General features: G+C 42.1%; 1 protein-coding gene across 1 annotated transcript in view; it reads left to right on the forward strand.

The window, feature by feature from the left end:
• Positions 1–15,726, forward strand: part of LOC121382702 (RNA-binding protein MEX3B-like) — a 28,030-nt gene extending 12,304 nt beyond the window's left edge. Inside the window, exon 2 of the mRNA XM_041512247.1 lies at positions 11,929–15,726. Coding sequence (XP_041368181.1) covers positions 11,929–13,454 — 1,526 coding nt within the window. The 3' untranslated portion in view covers positions 13,455–15,726. The remainder of the gene's footprint in view (positions 1–11,928) is intronic.
• The last annotated feature ends 2,320 nt before the right edge of the window (positions 15,727–18,046 follow it).

Below are 18,046 nucleotides of genomic sequence, written 5' to 3' on the forward strand. Positions count from 1 at the left end.
AGAACGTCTTAACATACGCATTTACCTCTCTTTTTATAGAGTTACAAAAAGCATATATTATTTTGTGAGACCTGCACCACTGGTAATCACTCATTTGCACTGAACACAGGACAATTGTTATTGCTTCCGGTTTGCGATCATTTGTGCACTTGACTGGTGAGGCGGTCTGGTTTTCGTCGTGTTCGCGGGTTTCGCGATCTCGCTGGTATGCGGTAACCATTGATGTTGACACTGTCGTCGGGCACTGCCAATTCAATTGAAATCACGCTGAAACCGAAGGTAATTGAATTAGCATCGATCAGAAACCAAACCCACGATGATCACCCGAGGCAAGTCTGGCTGCCGTCGCACAAGGTATGCGCAGGCTGAGTCGGCGCGGAGGAATCGACACCGAATCTGCATTTGAAATATTTAGCCTTTAGACAAAAACAAATAGGATGTAGGTTAAGTGAAGATATTTTGGGGTGCACTATATATGGCGGTTGTACACTATGACTTAGAACTGAAAAAGCTCGCTCTCTCTCTCTCTCTCACTCTCACTCTCTCTCTCTCTCTCTCTCTCTCTCTCTCTCTCTCTCTCTCTCTCTCTCTCTCTCTCTCTCTCTCTCTCTCTCTCTCTCTCTCTCTCTCTCTCTCTCGGCCACTGCTAATTGTTTACTCTAAAACTAGATATTTTTTCAGTGCAACCAGCTATTGCCACTGTTAACGGATGCGGTCTCATTGCCGCAGGCATTCCGTCACGCCCTCTGTACGACTCTGGATGTCAGTATATTAATCTTGCGCACGCACTTTAATGTTAAGACGTCTGCGTTCAAGTTATTTGCAACACTTCCGCGATTGTGCTGCTCTATATCCACAACTCGTATTGTGACGTATACTGTCTGTTGAGATACAATGTGGATATGCTAGCCGTGTTTAATTTTGATTGTAACCATGGAACCTCTTCGTCGTCTTTTTTCTGTTTTAATACTAAATCTCAATTCGACCATGTGTCACACTAACGATGCCTTCGACATGACGGAAGGAAATGTTTTATTTAACGACGCACTCAACACATTTTATTTACGGTTATATGGCGTCAGACATATGGTTAAGGACCACACAGATATTGAGAGAGGAAACCCGTTGTCGCCACTTCATGGGCTATTTTCGATTAGCAGCAAGGGATCTTTTATATGCACCATCCCATAGTACATACCACGGCCTTTGTTACACCAGTTGTGGAGCACTGGCTGGAACGAGAAATAGCCCAAGGGTCCACCGATGGGGATCGATCCTAGACCAACCTTGCATCAAGCGAACGCTTTGCCACTGGACTACGTGTCGCCTAATAACCTCAGTTTAAAATGTGTCGAGTGTCGTAACATTCCGGGTTTTGGGTGGGTTTTTTTTTTTTTTTTAACATTTCAATACTGAATGCAGGATATAGTTTAGTGGGTTCTGGTGGAGCGTTCGTCTATGGTACCAGTAACCATGGTTCGTAGGTTCGACTGGTTTGGGTGGAAGCAGTAAGTTGATTCTGTTCCATCCAGTGTCATACAACTGGTGTAATATACTGACCTCCACTGAAAACGCAACATCCAGTTTCAGTGGTTATTGATATCGCATGTGTGAGATTGTTATTAAAATATACAATAACCTCTAAGCCTTGTATACAATTTTGGAGTTATTTTATTGCCCTAGGTCAGATAATAGGTTTTAATGTGCACATTCAGAACAAGCTGTTGTAGCACACGCCATTTACTGCCTACCAGAATACATAGTTATACAAAATCAGTTCAGTGTATTTATTCATTCTTCTCACATCCTGTTTGCTGCTATAAATGTAACTGCGGAATTCAGAATGTGTGTGTGTGTGTGTGCCGTCATGTCTATGAAAGTACGTTTAGGAATTTTTAGGAAGTTGTTGCTGTTCGGTAGTAGCCTGTCCCGGCAACGGGTTTCTTCTTGATAATTAGACCATCTGTCGTAGTCTTCATTAAGACACCAACTGTTATAACCATTTCCAGTGCGATAGATGCACTCGAAACATAATTAATTCGTCATGGCCTTATATTTATGTCTGTCCTACTTAGCTAACCTTGTTTTCTAGTCTTGGTAACGAGACCGATTTACCTTGACTGCCAAGCCCAGTGTAATACCTTGTCGTTAATTAAGCTCGACATGATGTTTGGGGAAACTGGGTCAAAGAAAAGGAATCTAAAGTATGGCGTGATATCACCGGAAAGAGTAGACTGGTACCAATGATAAACCCACGCTTTTTTTAATCAGGTTTTACTCCACCGGTTGCCCAGGCGAGACTTATTTAAAAAAAAAAAAATCAAATCAGGTTTGTCTGGATGAATCTTGTAAATATTTATTTTCTGTTGCTGTTTGCAAGAATGTTGGCAGGGAGTGTATCATGATTTCGCGTGCTGAGTAATTAAATAGGTGCGGATTGCGGGGGTGGGCGATGGGAAGTATTTTTTAGAACTGCTGTATCGGTTACGTTAAATAACACATTTATGGGATAACGGACCTTCTGAGAGTGACGGTCGTCCTGCGGCGGACTCTCGCTCAGACGGTACAGCGCTTGCCTGAAGTCCTTGGGTCGTAGGGTCGAACCCTCTGAATCCATTATTTGACTGCGTTCCCCCTGCCCCTCCCCCGTCCCAGCTAGTGTCGCGAGACTGATATATCAGAGGCCGTGCTATGTGTTGTCTAGCATATGGGATAATGATATGCATATAAAAGATCCCTTGCTGCTAATGGAAAAATGTAGCGGGTTTTCTCTAGCACTACATGTCAAGACTTGACAAATGTTTTACATCCATTTATAGCCAATGGTTAACGTAAATCAATGGCCCTTACTTGTATCGTTAAACAAAACAAACTGATAATTGATCAATAATTCATGAATGTATCGGAATACGTTCATGTGGAGAGACATTTGCAATAAAGCAGATCTGCTCTGCTGCTGTAGATAATGCGGCACGGGAAGATCTAGTATCGAATCTAGGTGGGACTGACGTTATGCGGCACGGGAAGATCTAGTATCGAATCTAGGTGGGACTGACGTCATGCGGCACGGGAAGATCTAGTATCGAATCTAGGTGGGATTGACGTTCTGCGGTTTGTTTTAATGTCTTTGGAAGGCTGCAGTCTTAAATAGTCGATAGTGACTGACAGTTTTCAGCAAAAAGGAATGGATGTGTGTGTGGCCTAAACGTCCACCCTCTTGAATGTGTCGGGATATTTTTTCATTTACGTAGTATGTGACTTGTATCGCCTACACACACATTGCAATAATTGCTGCATACTATATGTATATTTATACACGTACATCTCCATATATCTTGCGTGCATGCATTTGTGCAAGCGTGCGGTGTGCCTTATTTGCCTTACTGCCTGCCTGCCAGGCCGAATGAGCAATATGCCGGTTGACATTTCACGGCAATGTACACTAGTTCTATTATGAAAAAAAGGCTCTTCGCCATGAATGATGACATTAGTTATACACGTAGATGGTAGTTGGTGAGTGCCCCAACACGACGGCAGGACCACGGGTATGAGATGACTCTACAGGGCGCCATGTGATGTAAACAATTCTAGGGTTCATTCCTGGGATCGTTGAAAACCTAGCTCGTTGCTGGAGCGTGTTCGAGCGGACTCAGGTGCGTGCTCCGAATCGGAATCCCTGCACATTGTTGATGCTCATGATGCATGTGGTAAAGCGATTCCAGTAATGATATATTACCTGTCATGATTGCAGGTTCCGTCGGCGGCTTAATTCCAAAAATACATGGTCGTTTGAAAGGGGTGAGGTGGAACTGAGGTATAATTGGCGTAAAAATTATATATATAATTTTTAAACACAGTACGATTTGAAAACAGCTGAAGTTAATTTGTATTCAATTTTGATTATTATGACACATTAACGTATCTATTATGTAACACTAAGTAGTTAAGTCGCACATTATTCTTATTAAAATGTAACTTTGTTGGTGAATCCTCCCCCCCCCCTCCCCTCCCCCCCCCCCTCCCCTCCCCCAATATGTATTAATGTTCTTTATACTACAGTAATAGGTACTACCTGGTAGCGTTGCTTTGTTGAATTCTGCATATTTTGGGGGTCTTTGTGAATTTTGAAATGGGTAAGAAAGACAATTAATTTAAAGCCAGTCTCCGAATACATATAAACGTAGTTAAATCAATACATGATACTTATCTACGTACTGTGTACGTATGTAGGTAATAAATATCATACGTTGACTGACTTTACGTTGAATAATACGGAGCCAGAGCTTGACGAAAACGTCCTTTTAACACGATTGGCATGTGTTGCTGTGTCATACAGTTTTTGTCTGATGTTTCTGAGGCAGACGTTTTTAACACTCGTATCCAGTCTTTCCAGTTACTTTGGCTTCTGTGTTCCGAAAGGGCTCGGCCGAAGTAGTAGTATGTATGGTTACTCCTGGAATAGAAACACGGACAAAAGTAACTCGTTATGTCATGTCTTAATTTCCGGAGTTTACGATGACCATGAACCAAATTGGCTTTGTTTCGGCTGATGTATGTTATGTATTGGGGGTGACTCCTCGTTTATCTATCGCAATGTTTTGACGGTTTTTCACCAGACCTTGAAACAATGGTACCAATGGGTTGGAAAATCAAGTTTATGTATTACCTAGTCTGGGTTTATGTTTGCTAAAATGCATGACGAGTTATTATTTGGCATCATCTCTACCAGGGCTCAGACCACTGGGTTATGTTGAGGTATTTGGAATTCAAGTGGACTTTAAAAGTTTTTGTTTAACGACACCACTTGAGTACATTGTATTATTAATAATCGACTATTGGATGTCAAACATTTGGTAATTCTTGCACGTAGTCATCAGAGGAAACCCGCTACATTTTTCCATTTAGCAGCAAGGGTTTCGTTTATATGCATTTTCCCACAGACAAGAAAGCACATACCATAGCTTTTGACCAGCTGTGATGCACTGGTTGGAACGAGAAAACCCAAATCAGTTGAATGTATTCACTGCTTAGGCTAAAACCACTGGACTGTTGGGGCAATGGAATTCTAGTGGACTTTTAAGTAACGGTGCTACGACCATTGTAAAAATTAACGGATTTCTTTTTCTTTCTTTCTTTTATTTTTTTTGGCTGATTTTTGCAGCGGATGAATTGTGATATAGCGTAATCTTGCCCTTTTCTTCTAACTATTTGGCTGTGCAATCGTTTAGGATCACTAGTGCTACTGTTAAATGTGCATTAATGGCTTTGTTTTTACTTAAGATGGCGACTGATGAATTGCAACTTGTACCGACGATTGCGCTGGAGTATTAATACTACCCACAGTGTGAAACATAAGGTTGTGTTTGGGGCTTAATGTTAAATGAAGAGTGTTATAAATAATTGTTATAAATGCGTGTCATCCAAGCAGGCGTTCAGATCACTGTTGGGTAGGATTAGTGTATAGACGCCTGTTTGATTGCTTTATACGGCGACAGACACTAACCATTGGGCGACAGATACATTTGGTTAGATGCCCAAGACTTTAGCTGGAATGTGATGTAATGTTGGAACAATAGTACATGTACTCCGACACGAATGCCTTATTTTTGTTTAGCAAGTGATTGTTATAATGTCAAGGCTGTACTTTGTGGCTGAACAATTTGAAATTGTTGGTGGGGGAGTAGTTTAATAGTGCCTCTTGTTTCTAATTGTTAAATGTTTTTACTGACCTCCCAGTGTAATTTCACACTAGTTACTGCCCTGAACTGTCATGATTTTTGCGATCTAGATGTGACTGATGGCCGGGATATTTCTCGTTCCAGCCAGTGCACAACGATTGGTATATCAACGGCTCTGGTATGTGCTATTCTGTCTGTGGGATGGTGCATATTCAAGATCCCTTGCTCCAAATGCAAATAAATGTAGCTGGTTTCCTCTTTAAGACTTAATGTCAGAATTAAATGCTTGACATCCGATAGCCGCTGATTAATAATCCAGTGTGCTCTAGTGTTGTCGTTCAGTAAAAACGTAACTTTTTAACTGATGGCTGTGGATTAACCGTAGTACTACCGTCAATATCGTTTAATTGTACACTATTATTTTTTTCTACTGACCACCCTATCCCCCCCAACCCATAGTGACTTCAGGCTAGGTCCTACCCTGAATTGTGTCACGTTTTTTGCCATCTAGATGTGACTGATGGCCGTGAATTAACCGTACTACTGTCGTCAGCGTGGTCAGATGCGTTCGGTTTCGCTGAACGTGGCGACTGGTATTTGTGTCGCGGCGACGGATCGATACAATGCTTGTGACAAAGGATGCAGTGGGAATCTGCGACTCTCTCCCGCGCCAGATATCTCTCTCTGTATGTGACCTGCTTAGACGACGGCCTCCAGTCAGTCACAAGTGGGTCGATCTTCTGCGTAATTTAGGACGTTTGCTACATGTGTACGAGTGCTACTACTGTTAGACAGTCAAGTCTACAGTAATGGCTGCAACGTATGCCAGTATAGTTTAGGCTTTTAGAAAACTTTTTGTCTCTTGAAGAGTCGAACTTTGAATTCAAGGATATGTGGGTTTATTAATTTTCAAATGTTGTGTAATGTGTATATAAGAAGGTGGTAATCAGGGTTGTTGGTATTGGCAAGAAGGTGTGTGTGGTGGGGGGGGGGGGGGGGGGGGGGGGGGGTAATACAAAAAAAGGGCGTCCTTTTTGTTTAGCCAGAGAAGACACTTATATTACTCCATTTACTGTACCCCGATACCTCTTGTGTGTTTTGTTTTTAACTGAAGGAAACTAGTAAAAATATATTTGGTAGAAGAACTGTGATGGTATCATTTCGATTCCACCCTTAAATGTTTTTGAAACTCTTAAAGAGATACCAAATTACCTGTGATACTTACAGATTTTTTATTATTTTATTTTTATTTTTTATACTGATGTTGATAATTCATTCATCAGTTCATGTACTTGTTTTGACAGCCGATAGCCGATGTATGTGTTTTCCTGTCTGTGGGAAAGTGCATATAAAATAGCCCTTGCGACATAGGTAACATGTAGCGGATTTCCTTTGATGACTTCGTGTCAGAATTACCATGTTTGGCATCCAATAGCCGATAATTAATAAATCAATGTGCTCTAGTGGTGTCGTTAAACAAAATAGACTTTCAATACATTTACTAGTCTTTTGTCAGTTTTCAAGGGTCACACCGGCCTCGGTGGCGTCGTGGCTGAGCGAGTTTTAACTAGATGGGTAGGTGTGTGACCACTACACCCTCTTCACTCTCACTAACACCTAACCCTCTGCCCTGGACAAACAGCCCAGATACCCGAGGTGTGTGCCCAGGACAGCGTGCTGAACCTTAATTGGATATAAGCACGGAAAGAAACGAAATGAATAGTCACACGTTGGACAAGGACAAGAACAAGGAATACTTTAACGTGCACGTTGAGAGCATGATGTTGTAGCGCACGCCTGTCCTGGGCGCAGATTCTGACGTGAGCCAGTTTCCTTCACCCAAGACGGGAGTGGTAAAGCGCACGCTTGGTGCGCGATCGGTTTGGGATCGATCTCCGTCGGTTGGCCCATTGGTCTGTTTCTCGTTCCAGCCAGTGCGCCACGACTGATATATCAACGGTCGCGGTGTGTGCTATCCTGTCTGTGGGATAGAGTATATAAGAGATCCCTTGCTACTAATGGGAAAATATTGCGGGTCAGTAGTGGGCCAGTAGGTCATTAATACGGAAGCAATACGTGCAGTTGGCAAGACAGTCTGCTGTTAAATCATTAAAATGTATTTGCTTAGCATTTGAATGCTTACGAGTTCGATACCACAGAAACGATAATCTATTTCTCGCTTTCACCGCACTGATTTATTCGCATATTAAATTTAAGACACGTGTTTTACTCGTTGTCGCTTCTACGCTTATTCGACTCGTCTTGCTACTAATTTCAGCAGCCGGATAGAATAAAATTGTTTCGATGGGTTTCAGCTTACGCCCTTTGGAATGCTTGACGAATACTATTGCTGTAATTTAAACCTGCAGTAGGAACTACACATTAATGTAATAGCTCGTCCTAAATGTGAAGTTGGTCTTGGAGTTTACCAATTCGAAGAGTTGTTTACTGCTTGTGTTTGCCGGTTATTTATAAAGCTCGCCTCGATAACGTGCCCGAGTTGGGCGCACACGCTGAGATTGCGCAGAGTAATTAACTGTTCACTGGCTTATCTCCCTCTGCAAGACGTGCTCGGTTTCACCTGCGAGCAGACGATGCTGCTCGATCTGGCGGGTTGCCTGCTGCTACTGCCGTCTGCTACAGACACTCGACGCTTTGTTCACGTCTTGCAGACGACCAACTCAGCTGTCTGTTTGGGGGAGAGGGGCAGTTAGCTGAGGGTGAACAACTGACAGATGGTGGGAAGTGGGAAGGATACTAGTGTATTTGGAGTGGAGAAGAGTTGGGGGGGGGGGGGGGGGGGGGGGGGAGTGGAAGTAGAATTGGGTGGACAGCTCAGATTGTATGTGTAGATTATGTGTAGAGCGGTGGAGGGAGACATCATGGTGTATGGAGTAGAGGCGGCGTTAGTGGAGTAGGTGAACGGCTGACAGATTGTACGTGTAGAGTGGGGGAGGGGTGGTGTATTTGGAGTGTACACCTGTGATACTGTATATAGATAAAGATAAAAGTATGGCATCATTTATGAGTTACGTTATACAGTCGTACCTGTTCAGTTAACCAACCAACTCTATTAGAAAACGGCCATCTTCGTGAAGAGGCCAGCTTGCAATTTTCCGTCAATCACCTGTAATATGCAGCACATATTTACATGTATTAAACGACCAACTGCCGTAGATACCAATGGACCAGGATGACTGCTTATATAATTGTCTTCTCTGTTCGCTTTCCCGTCCCAACCATTGCACCACGACTAGTATATCAAAGGCAGGGGTATGTGTTGCCCTGTCTGCGAGAGAGTACTTAATAAAAGAACCCTTTCTGCTAATGGAAAAATGTAGCGGGTGTCCTCCAATATTTGAGTATATTTCACTTAAAGTAGGCTATAGCAGATGTTTAACAAGTCAGTGTGCGCTAGTGTTGTTTTTAAACTAAATGTTAGTCCAATATCGCATAACCGAATTCAGTCTGACGGCAGAAACATTGGAGTTATCGGAAGGTGTGGTGTTTTCCTACTGATAGGGATGCCCCGGAATTTGTTCTTAATATGTAGATTCCATTTCCCTTATCAGCCGGCCCGCTGAAGTCGCACCAATGCTACTCTTTGGGTAATTTGATTCCGTACCTATCTTAAAGCCGGTATCGGATATCGAGCATAACAGTCTCTGGTATGTTGGCTAGTAACAACACGAGCAGTCTCTCATTAACGTCTAGTTTTAGTGCATTCCGTAAACCAGTAGCTATGAGTCGTATTCTGAGGTTCTGGGTGTGGTCCCAAGTGGTACAGCGCTCAGCAGAAGTGTGACTGGTCGGAGTACGACTGGTACATTAAATGTTGTACATACTGTTCTGTCTATTGAGAAGTGCATATAAACGAACGTATTAACTTTCAGTAAGAGTAGCTTACGTTGGCAAGCAGCGTGTTTCCCTCACTTTGCATGTGTGTGTGTATATCTGTCTGTCTGTCTGTCTGTCTGTGTGTATATGGCTGTCTCTCACTTGTTCTCCTATTATTTCTGGCACACTGTATCTTTCCATCCATTTCTGTGTGTGTGTGTGTGTCTGTCTCTCTCTCTCTCTCTCTCTCTCTCTCTCTCTCTCTCTCTCTCTCTCTCTCTCTCTCTCTCTCTCTCCCCCCCCCCCCCCCCCACCTGTTAACTCCTTTTTCATATATCTCTTTCTCTCTGCCTCCTCTGTCTAACCACATGTAACACCATAGTTTAAAACATTCATTCCTTGTACATTTTGGGGGGAAATGTATTCTGTTGGTGATGGGGGTTGTATTTATCAACCGCTTACTTTGGCACCGATACAAATGCATTCTGTCGTGTCATAAGTAAATGCAATCATGCGTTCTTGGAATTCTGTTGTGTTGTAGTTTATTGGGGGGAATGTATCAGTCAGTTGCTAGTTGGTGATAGTAATACAGAATCGCGGGGGTGCTTTTACGCAAATTGTGAATTATTTCTGAAATATGACGTAAGGAGTAACATTTTGTACGTTTTCTTTTCAGTTTCTATTAAAAATATTGTATTGTAAAAGTAAAATATTAGTTTCTTTTTGTTTCTGTATTTGTCAACTACAGAACTAAAAACACTAATTTGGTTTTGTATATTTAAGACATTAGGAAACGCAGCAAGTATGAAAATCGTAGTGATTGTTAGAACCGCCATTTGGGTCCATTATAAAAATACACCAACAAGAGCGAAAACCCGAGAGAATTCGAATTTAGTACGCTAATGAACGTATAGAATCTAAATGTATTTTCCTAAAAGCAGATCTGGTTTCCATCTCATTAAGACGAGATCTAAAACCCAAAGCGACTCAATCTACTAACCATTTAGTCCACACATCTACAGAATGTGATGCAATTTTGTCACACAATCAAAGCGTATTGTGTGTCTAAAATTAAACGTTTCTGTTTAACGACATCGCTAGGGCACATTGATTTATTAATCATTGGATGTCAAGCATTTAGTCATTTCGACGCCATAGTCTTACTTTGTTAGAGAGAGGAACCCCGCTACATAGTTTCGACGCATAGTCTTACTTATGTTAGAGAGAGGAACCCCGCTACATAGTTTCGACGCATGATAGTCTACTTTGTTAGAGAGAGGAACCGAGGAACCCCGCTACATAGTTTCGACGCATGCTAGTCTTACTTATGTTAGAGAGAGGAACCCCGCTACATAGTTTCGACGCATAGTCTTACTTATGTTAGAGAGAGGAACCCCGCTACATAGTTTGGACGCATGGTAGTCTTACTTATGTTAGAGAGAGGAACCCCGCTACATAGTTTCGACGCATGATAGTCTTACTTATGTTAGAGAGAGGAACCCCGCTACATAGTTTCGACGCATAGTCTTACTTATGTTAGAGAGAGGAACCCCGCTACATAAGTTTCCATTAGCAGCAAGGGATCTCTTTATGTACCAACCCACAGACCTTGGTCTTTGATATGCCAGTTGCTGGAATGGAAAATGGCTCAATGGGACCACAGACTGGGATCGATTCTAGACCAACCGCGCATCAAGCGGGCGCTTTACCTCTTAACTAGTTACGCCACTGTGTATCTAGAGAGACAAAAGTCGTTCTAGTGTCAACAGACCATGGGTCATAATGCAATCCATGGTTTGACTGACGTACAATTTCAGCCAATTTATTTACTTTAAATACCAGTATTTTCGTCACAATTACATCCACGCACTTCTTCCTGCCATGTTCGTTACAGATGATAAGTCAATACATTTATCAAAAGGCTAAATGGTCGTCGTAGCCATTTAATTGAATTGAGTGGCGGTTAATTCTATAGACATAAAAATTAAGGTAGTCTAATGAATGTTTAAATATGCATATTATGATATGGACTTAATCAGAAATATATGAATTCTATACTGAATAATGATCAGATTAAAAAAATCTGAAGTTTTGAAAAATGCTTTAAATTGTAACCATCGGTCAGTCGAATTGTGTCAATGTTTTGTACATTATGGGTGTTGTTATGCGCAAATTCCATTTGTCCGTAATCCACAAGCGTATACGTAATGTGTAATCAACATCACTATGCCAATAGGTCGAGTAGATTCCATTTACACGCACTTCGTACGTGTGTGCGTATCCGACCACTGTATGCATTGTGAATTACGGATACGGATACAGATTACGGACAAATGGAATTGCCGTACACCAATATGTTGTTGTTGGTTTTTTTCTCTTCAGTCTGTTGACGTTTTGCTATTTTGTTTTCCAGGTTGCAAAATAAAAGCTCTGCGAGCCAAGACGAACACGTACATCAAGACGCCGGTGCGAGGGGAGGAGCCGGTGTTCGTGGTGACTGGCAGGAAGGAGGACGTCTGCGCGGCCAAGAAGGAGATTCTGTCGGCCGCCGAGCATTTCAGCCAGATTCGCGCGTCGCGGAGGAACAGTAGTGTGTCGAGCGTCGGTTCGAACAACAGCACGGGACTCGCGCCCGGCCCGCCCAGTCCCAACGCCCCTGGGCAGGTGACCATACAAGTGCGAGTTCCTTACCGTGTGGTCGGGCTGGTGGTCGGGCCGAAAGGGGCGACAATTAAACGAATACAGCAACAGACTCACACGTACATAGTGACCCCTAGTCGAGACAAAGAACCAGTATTCGAAGTGACGGGCCTGCCGGAGAATGTCGAGCGGTCCCGACAGGAAATCGAGAGCCACATAGCAACGCGCACGGGAGGGCTGGTAGACACGGCGTCGCTGCCGCCCAACGCTAACGCCGATGAGTTCCACAGTAACGGGCTCGACTCCGGGTTCCACGAACTGAACGGCGGAGACTTCATGGGCTCCATGGGCTCCATCTACAAACCACAGTCGTCGTCGTCGTCGTCGAACTCGGCGTTCACTTCCTACGGCAGCGGCTCCGTGACCACCACCAGCAACGGCATCCGGCGCGTGCAGGAGCCGACGATCTTCAACTTCCCGCCTGTGAGCAGCAACGGCAGCTCGAACAAGATGGCCGAGTTCACGAACCCCATCTCGAACGGTTTCGGAAACAGCTTCAGTGCGTTCGGAGTGTACGAGAACAACGACGAGGGCATCGGGTCACCCTCCTTCGACCCCATCCCCCCATCTCCTTCCATGTGGCCGGACTTTAGCGACAACCACAACCATCTAGTCTCTCTGTTCGGTAGTAGTGCTAACAACGGCAACGTCAGCGGCAACTCGCCGCCGTGCCACAGCAACAGCAGCAGCAGTCCGCGCCGCAGCAGCAGCTTCGCCGGCGGATCGTCCCGAATATCGCCGCCGATGCTGGACAACGGCAGCTGCCGAAGCGCTAGTCCCTTAAGCAATACGAACCTGTCGACGGGCACGACGTCGCCGGGAGACCACCCCCTGGTGCGTCGCATCCGCAGCGACCCGCTCACCAACGGCATGAACGGTTTCTCGTCGGCGGCGTCCATGATGGGCGGCTGTTACACGACGAACGGCGTCAACGGCATGTCGTCGACGTCGAGCGGGTCACCGACGAGCTGCAGCCCCGGGACGACGAGTCCCATCCCCAACTTGTCCAGCGATGCAATCGGGTGCAGCGGCAACGTCAACGTCGTCGGCGGCCTCGCCCGACCACGAAAACATTGCATGATCTGTTCGGAAAGCAACGTCGTGGCGGCACTCGTGCCTTGCGGCCATAACCTGTTCTGTATGGAGTGCGCGGGCCTCATCATGGGGCGACCGGCCAGTGACAGGTTCTGCCCTGTGTGTCAGCAAACACCAACTCAGGCAATCCGTATATTTTCTTGATTTATTTTACCCATCCACCTCTCCCCCACCCCCACCCCACTGTTTTATTTTATTAATTGCCAATGATACTCCAAAAACCTTTTTTTTCTAATAGCGCCCCCCCCCCCCCCCCCCCCCTTCGTTATTTTTTTCTTCTGTATCGTGTTTTTTGTCGTATTTTCAGAAGTTATGAGATTACCGTGTCAGCTACATACTTATTGATTTGTATGAATGGTACTATTATTAATTATTATATTATTATTATTATAATATATGTGTTTATTAAATTATAATATAAACTATTCGAGGGTGTTTTCGACCGAAATTGAAGGATTTCAAAGATGGAATTGCTACTACCTAATAGCATAATCATTAACCTTTGTCATATTTTCAAACTTATTACGGTGACCTGTTTGAGCCAAAAGGTGTTACCGCTATTTTTGCCAAAATTGAGTTACGTTTGCACACTGAAATGATGAATGTCATTCTGTCTTATATTGAATTTTCCTAAATTTTCCTGTGAATATTCAATTGCACAATGTATTTTGTAGAAAACTACTATCTGTATAATATAAGTTGTACCTAAACTTACTTGTGAATATTCTATTGCACTTTTTCTTTGAAGAAGAAGAAAGCTACTATCTGTATAATATAAGTTGTGCCAGCAAGACGGTGTTATATTTATGTAGCAAACGCTGAAACAAAAATTGAAGATGGCACCTTTTGGCTCTAATAATTCAATTTAAATATTCTAAATATACTGAGGGACAAAAACGAAAACGCGAGGTGCAGAATAATAAAATGTGTTTCAGAGAGCGACATGGAATAGAACAATTGAATTTTCTGTTTTCAAGCTGACGGATATTTAAACGAAGAGATTTTCTTTTTTAATTCATATGATATTTTATACGTTGCACCATAGGGAGTACTTACAGATTATTTGTATTTATTTGCCCGCGTTTTGTTTGTCATTCAGTGTATCTTTACTCCTTTACTACGCTAAACCGTCTGATTCACGATTCTTTGGTCAAACCGTACGTGCAGCTTTTATTGTCTTCCACCGAGATCTGAGTTAGCCTTCTTCCATACGAGATCTGAGTTTAGCCTACGCTAACGTCATTTTGATCGCTAACACAAGTCTAAATAAAATTTTGTATTTTTAAAATTGTTCTTTGTGCGTTCTGGAGATTTCGATCGAATACAGCCTGGAAATATATAATATAAGCAAGCTACACAAATGTGCGTTTATTGAAAAGTATTATATTATACTTGTAAGAGTATTTTATTATTTGAATATATATTTGTTCAGTGTTCAGAAAAAAAACACTTAAAGATGTTCTATATGTGACTGTTGTGACGTCACGCTGGGATCGCTTGAAATGTCGTTCGGGAATTCTCGGATATGTTCGTGAAACTCCGACAAACTCCGGCCACCGAAAGTGATTTTGCTTTTAACAGAAGCCATATTGAAAATGGAGATGGAATCGTGAAAGTTAATTGTGGATGGGTTATTTGACTAGAATCTCGGTAATGACACAACTTGCCAGTGTTCCTCAGGGCGTTTGCTATCGCTTCTTAATTAAATAATGATGCATAATTTTTTATTATTTCTTCCGAAGTATGGCATACAGGGGGGCGGGCGGTCGGACGGTCGGACGCACATATCTGAGCATTCTCGCATATTTAATGTCTGTTGTTTATTAATGTTACTACGGATGACGTCCGTTGCCATAGAGATGCAATTAACTTTGTTTATTGTTTGTATATTAATATGTTCGAGGACAAAAATGCGGCATACAATTGCGAAAAAAAGTTTCTGTTCTTTATTATTATTTTTTTTAACGAACTATATTTTACCCAGCTGGCAAAGTATTTTTTAGTCTGTGGAAGAAAGTGAGATGAAAATAGAATTTATTTTATCAATATTGTCACGTGCCCAGGTTGGGCTTAAATGTTTATGATACTTGAATGTTTATGCTTTTTCTTAAAAAATATATTATATATAAATTATATATTATATATTATTTGTATAAATAGATGTACTACAAAGACAAAACCTAAGTTGTTGCACACATCCAGCTATAGTTTAGAATTTTCTATTTTAATATTATTTACCATTCTGTGTGTATATTGTAGAATGACTACAAAGGTTTGTAACACGTAAAAAAGTACATGAAGATATTTTTATTTTACTGGCCCAAGAGGTCGTTACCAATATTATATTTGCTGAACTTCAGAATTATAAAGATGTAAGAGTTTTATTTTTCTGCCATTAAAGTCATGTTCAAGGTGATCAATTGTTTGTGTTCATTTTAGCCATGATGTGTAAAGCGTAGAAATTTAGATTATAAACAAATAAACTTTAACTTTTATGTGTGGTTGGCGGGGTTGTTTCTCGTTCCAGCTAGTGCACCACAACTGATATATCAAAGGCCTTGGTATGTGATGTCCTGTCTGTAGGAAAGTGCATATAAAAGATCTTATGCTGTGCTAATGAAAAAAATGTAGCGGAGTTTCTCCAAATCAACTTACCAAATATTTGACATAGCTGACGATTAATAATTCAGTGTGCTCTAGTGGTGTCGTTTGCGACTGTGTTCCTATTAAAATCTATATATTTTTATGTATATTCACTTAATATAAGTGAAACCCCCACTAAACTGGGCACTCATGTGATGAAGTAAAAAGTCTGGTTAAAAGGGATATCCGGTTTAGAGAGGTTCAGAATGTACTATACTGATACTTTGTGTTTTGTTCAACGACACTACACGAGCACTTTGATTATTTAATCATCGGCTATTGGACGTCAAACATTATGTAATTCTGACACGTAGTCGTCAGATGAGACCCGCTATATCTTTCCAATACAACGAGGGATCTTTTATATGCACTTTCCTACACAGGAAAGCACATACCACGGCCGTTGACCAGTTGTGGTGCACTGGTTGGAACGAAAGAAAAAAGAAGTTGAATGGATCCAACCAGGTGGTTCGATCCTGCGACGCAAGCATCCCAAGCGAGCACTCAGCCGACCATTGGGCTATTTCTCGTTATAACCAGTGCACAACGACTGGTATATTAAAGGCTGTGGTATGTCTTATCCTGTGTGTAGGTTGGTGCATTAAAAGATATCTTGCTACTAATGGAACAATGTAGCGGATTTGCTCTTTGACTATATGTTAAAATTACTAAATGGTTGACATCCAATAGCCGATGATTAATAGATCAATGTGCCCTAGTGGTGTTGTTAAACAAACCAATTCTTAACTTTATTTACACTCCTTGACAAAGTTTCGTGGAAAGTGATCGATCAACTTGGCATTGATCCGACAGAAATGTAAAATACTACTGTAAACCTGGTACATTTGTGTATCTCTACGAAAACAAGTTCATAGGTCACAGGTCATTGCTAAAGTTGAGATGTAAATCTGTTGCTGTTATAAATTCCTCATAACTTTACAAATCCTGTGGCGGGACGGGACATAGTCTAGTGATAAAACGCTCGACTGGTGCGCGGTCTGTCTAGGATCGATCCCCGTCGATGGGGCCATTGGGCTATTTCTTCGTTCCAGGCAGTGCACCACGACTGGTATATCAAAACCTATGGTATGTGTTATCCTGTCTTTGGGATGGTGCATATGAAAGATCCATTGCTACTAATGGAAAAACGTAGCAGCTTTTATCTCTAAAAGGGGGCGAGATTTAGCTCAGTCAGTTGAGTCACACGTGAGGTGCTTGCATCGCAGGATCGAACGACCTCGGTGGATCCATTTAACTGATTGTTTTTTTCTCGTTCCAACCAGTGCACCACAACTGGTCGATGATCGTGATATGTACTGACTATGGGAAAGTGCGTATAAAAGATTCCTTGTTGCATTACGAAAAGTGTAGCGGGTTTCGTCTGTTGACTACGTGTCAGAACTTAACAAATGTTTGACATCCAATAGCCGATTTTATGTCGAAATTATTATTTTTAAAAATATTATTAAATAGTCCGATCGTCTCTTCTTTCTCTTATTTATTTGTGGACTGTCCTATAAATAATCGGCAGAGCAGTCAATTCATTTTATTTTTGGCTTGTAAATTATCCTACTAATTGCTATTTTCAAAATTCTGTCCATTTTCACACACACACACACACACACACACACACACACACACACACACACACACACACACACACACACACACACACACACACACACACACACACACACACACACACACACACACACCAGTTATATATCTATCTAATTGCTTTTTGACCGCCCAATCTAATCTAGCGACCAAATTTAATGAGTAGATTTTTTTAATATAAATTATATTAATTAGAGATGCGCATCAAAATTTTAAAGGCCCACTAATTAATTTTTGGATGTAAATTTCAAAATTGTCCCCTTAATTTTTTCTGTCCCGGTGCAAGTCACTGGCTATCCAGAGACAGGCCCCGGGACGGACATGCTCAAAACTCTAGTGGTATTTGAGCATGTAAACATTATTCGCACTCGCACTCCAATAGCCGATGATGTGTTCTAGTGGTGTCGTTAAACAAAAACTGTTTCTCCCGTTCCTACCAGTGCTCCACGACTGGTACATCAAGGGCCGTGAAAAGT

Source organism: Gigantopelta aegis, chromosome 2 (assembly GCF_016097555.1).
Source record: "Gigantopelta aegis isolate Gae_Host chromosome 2, Gae_host_genome, whole genome shotgun sequence".
NCBI lineage: Eukaryota > Metazoa > Mollusca > Gastropoda > Neomphalida > Peltospiridae > Gigantopelta > Gigantopelta aegis.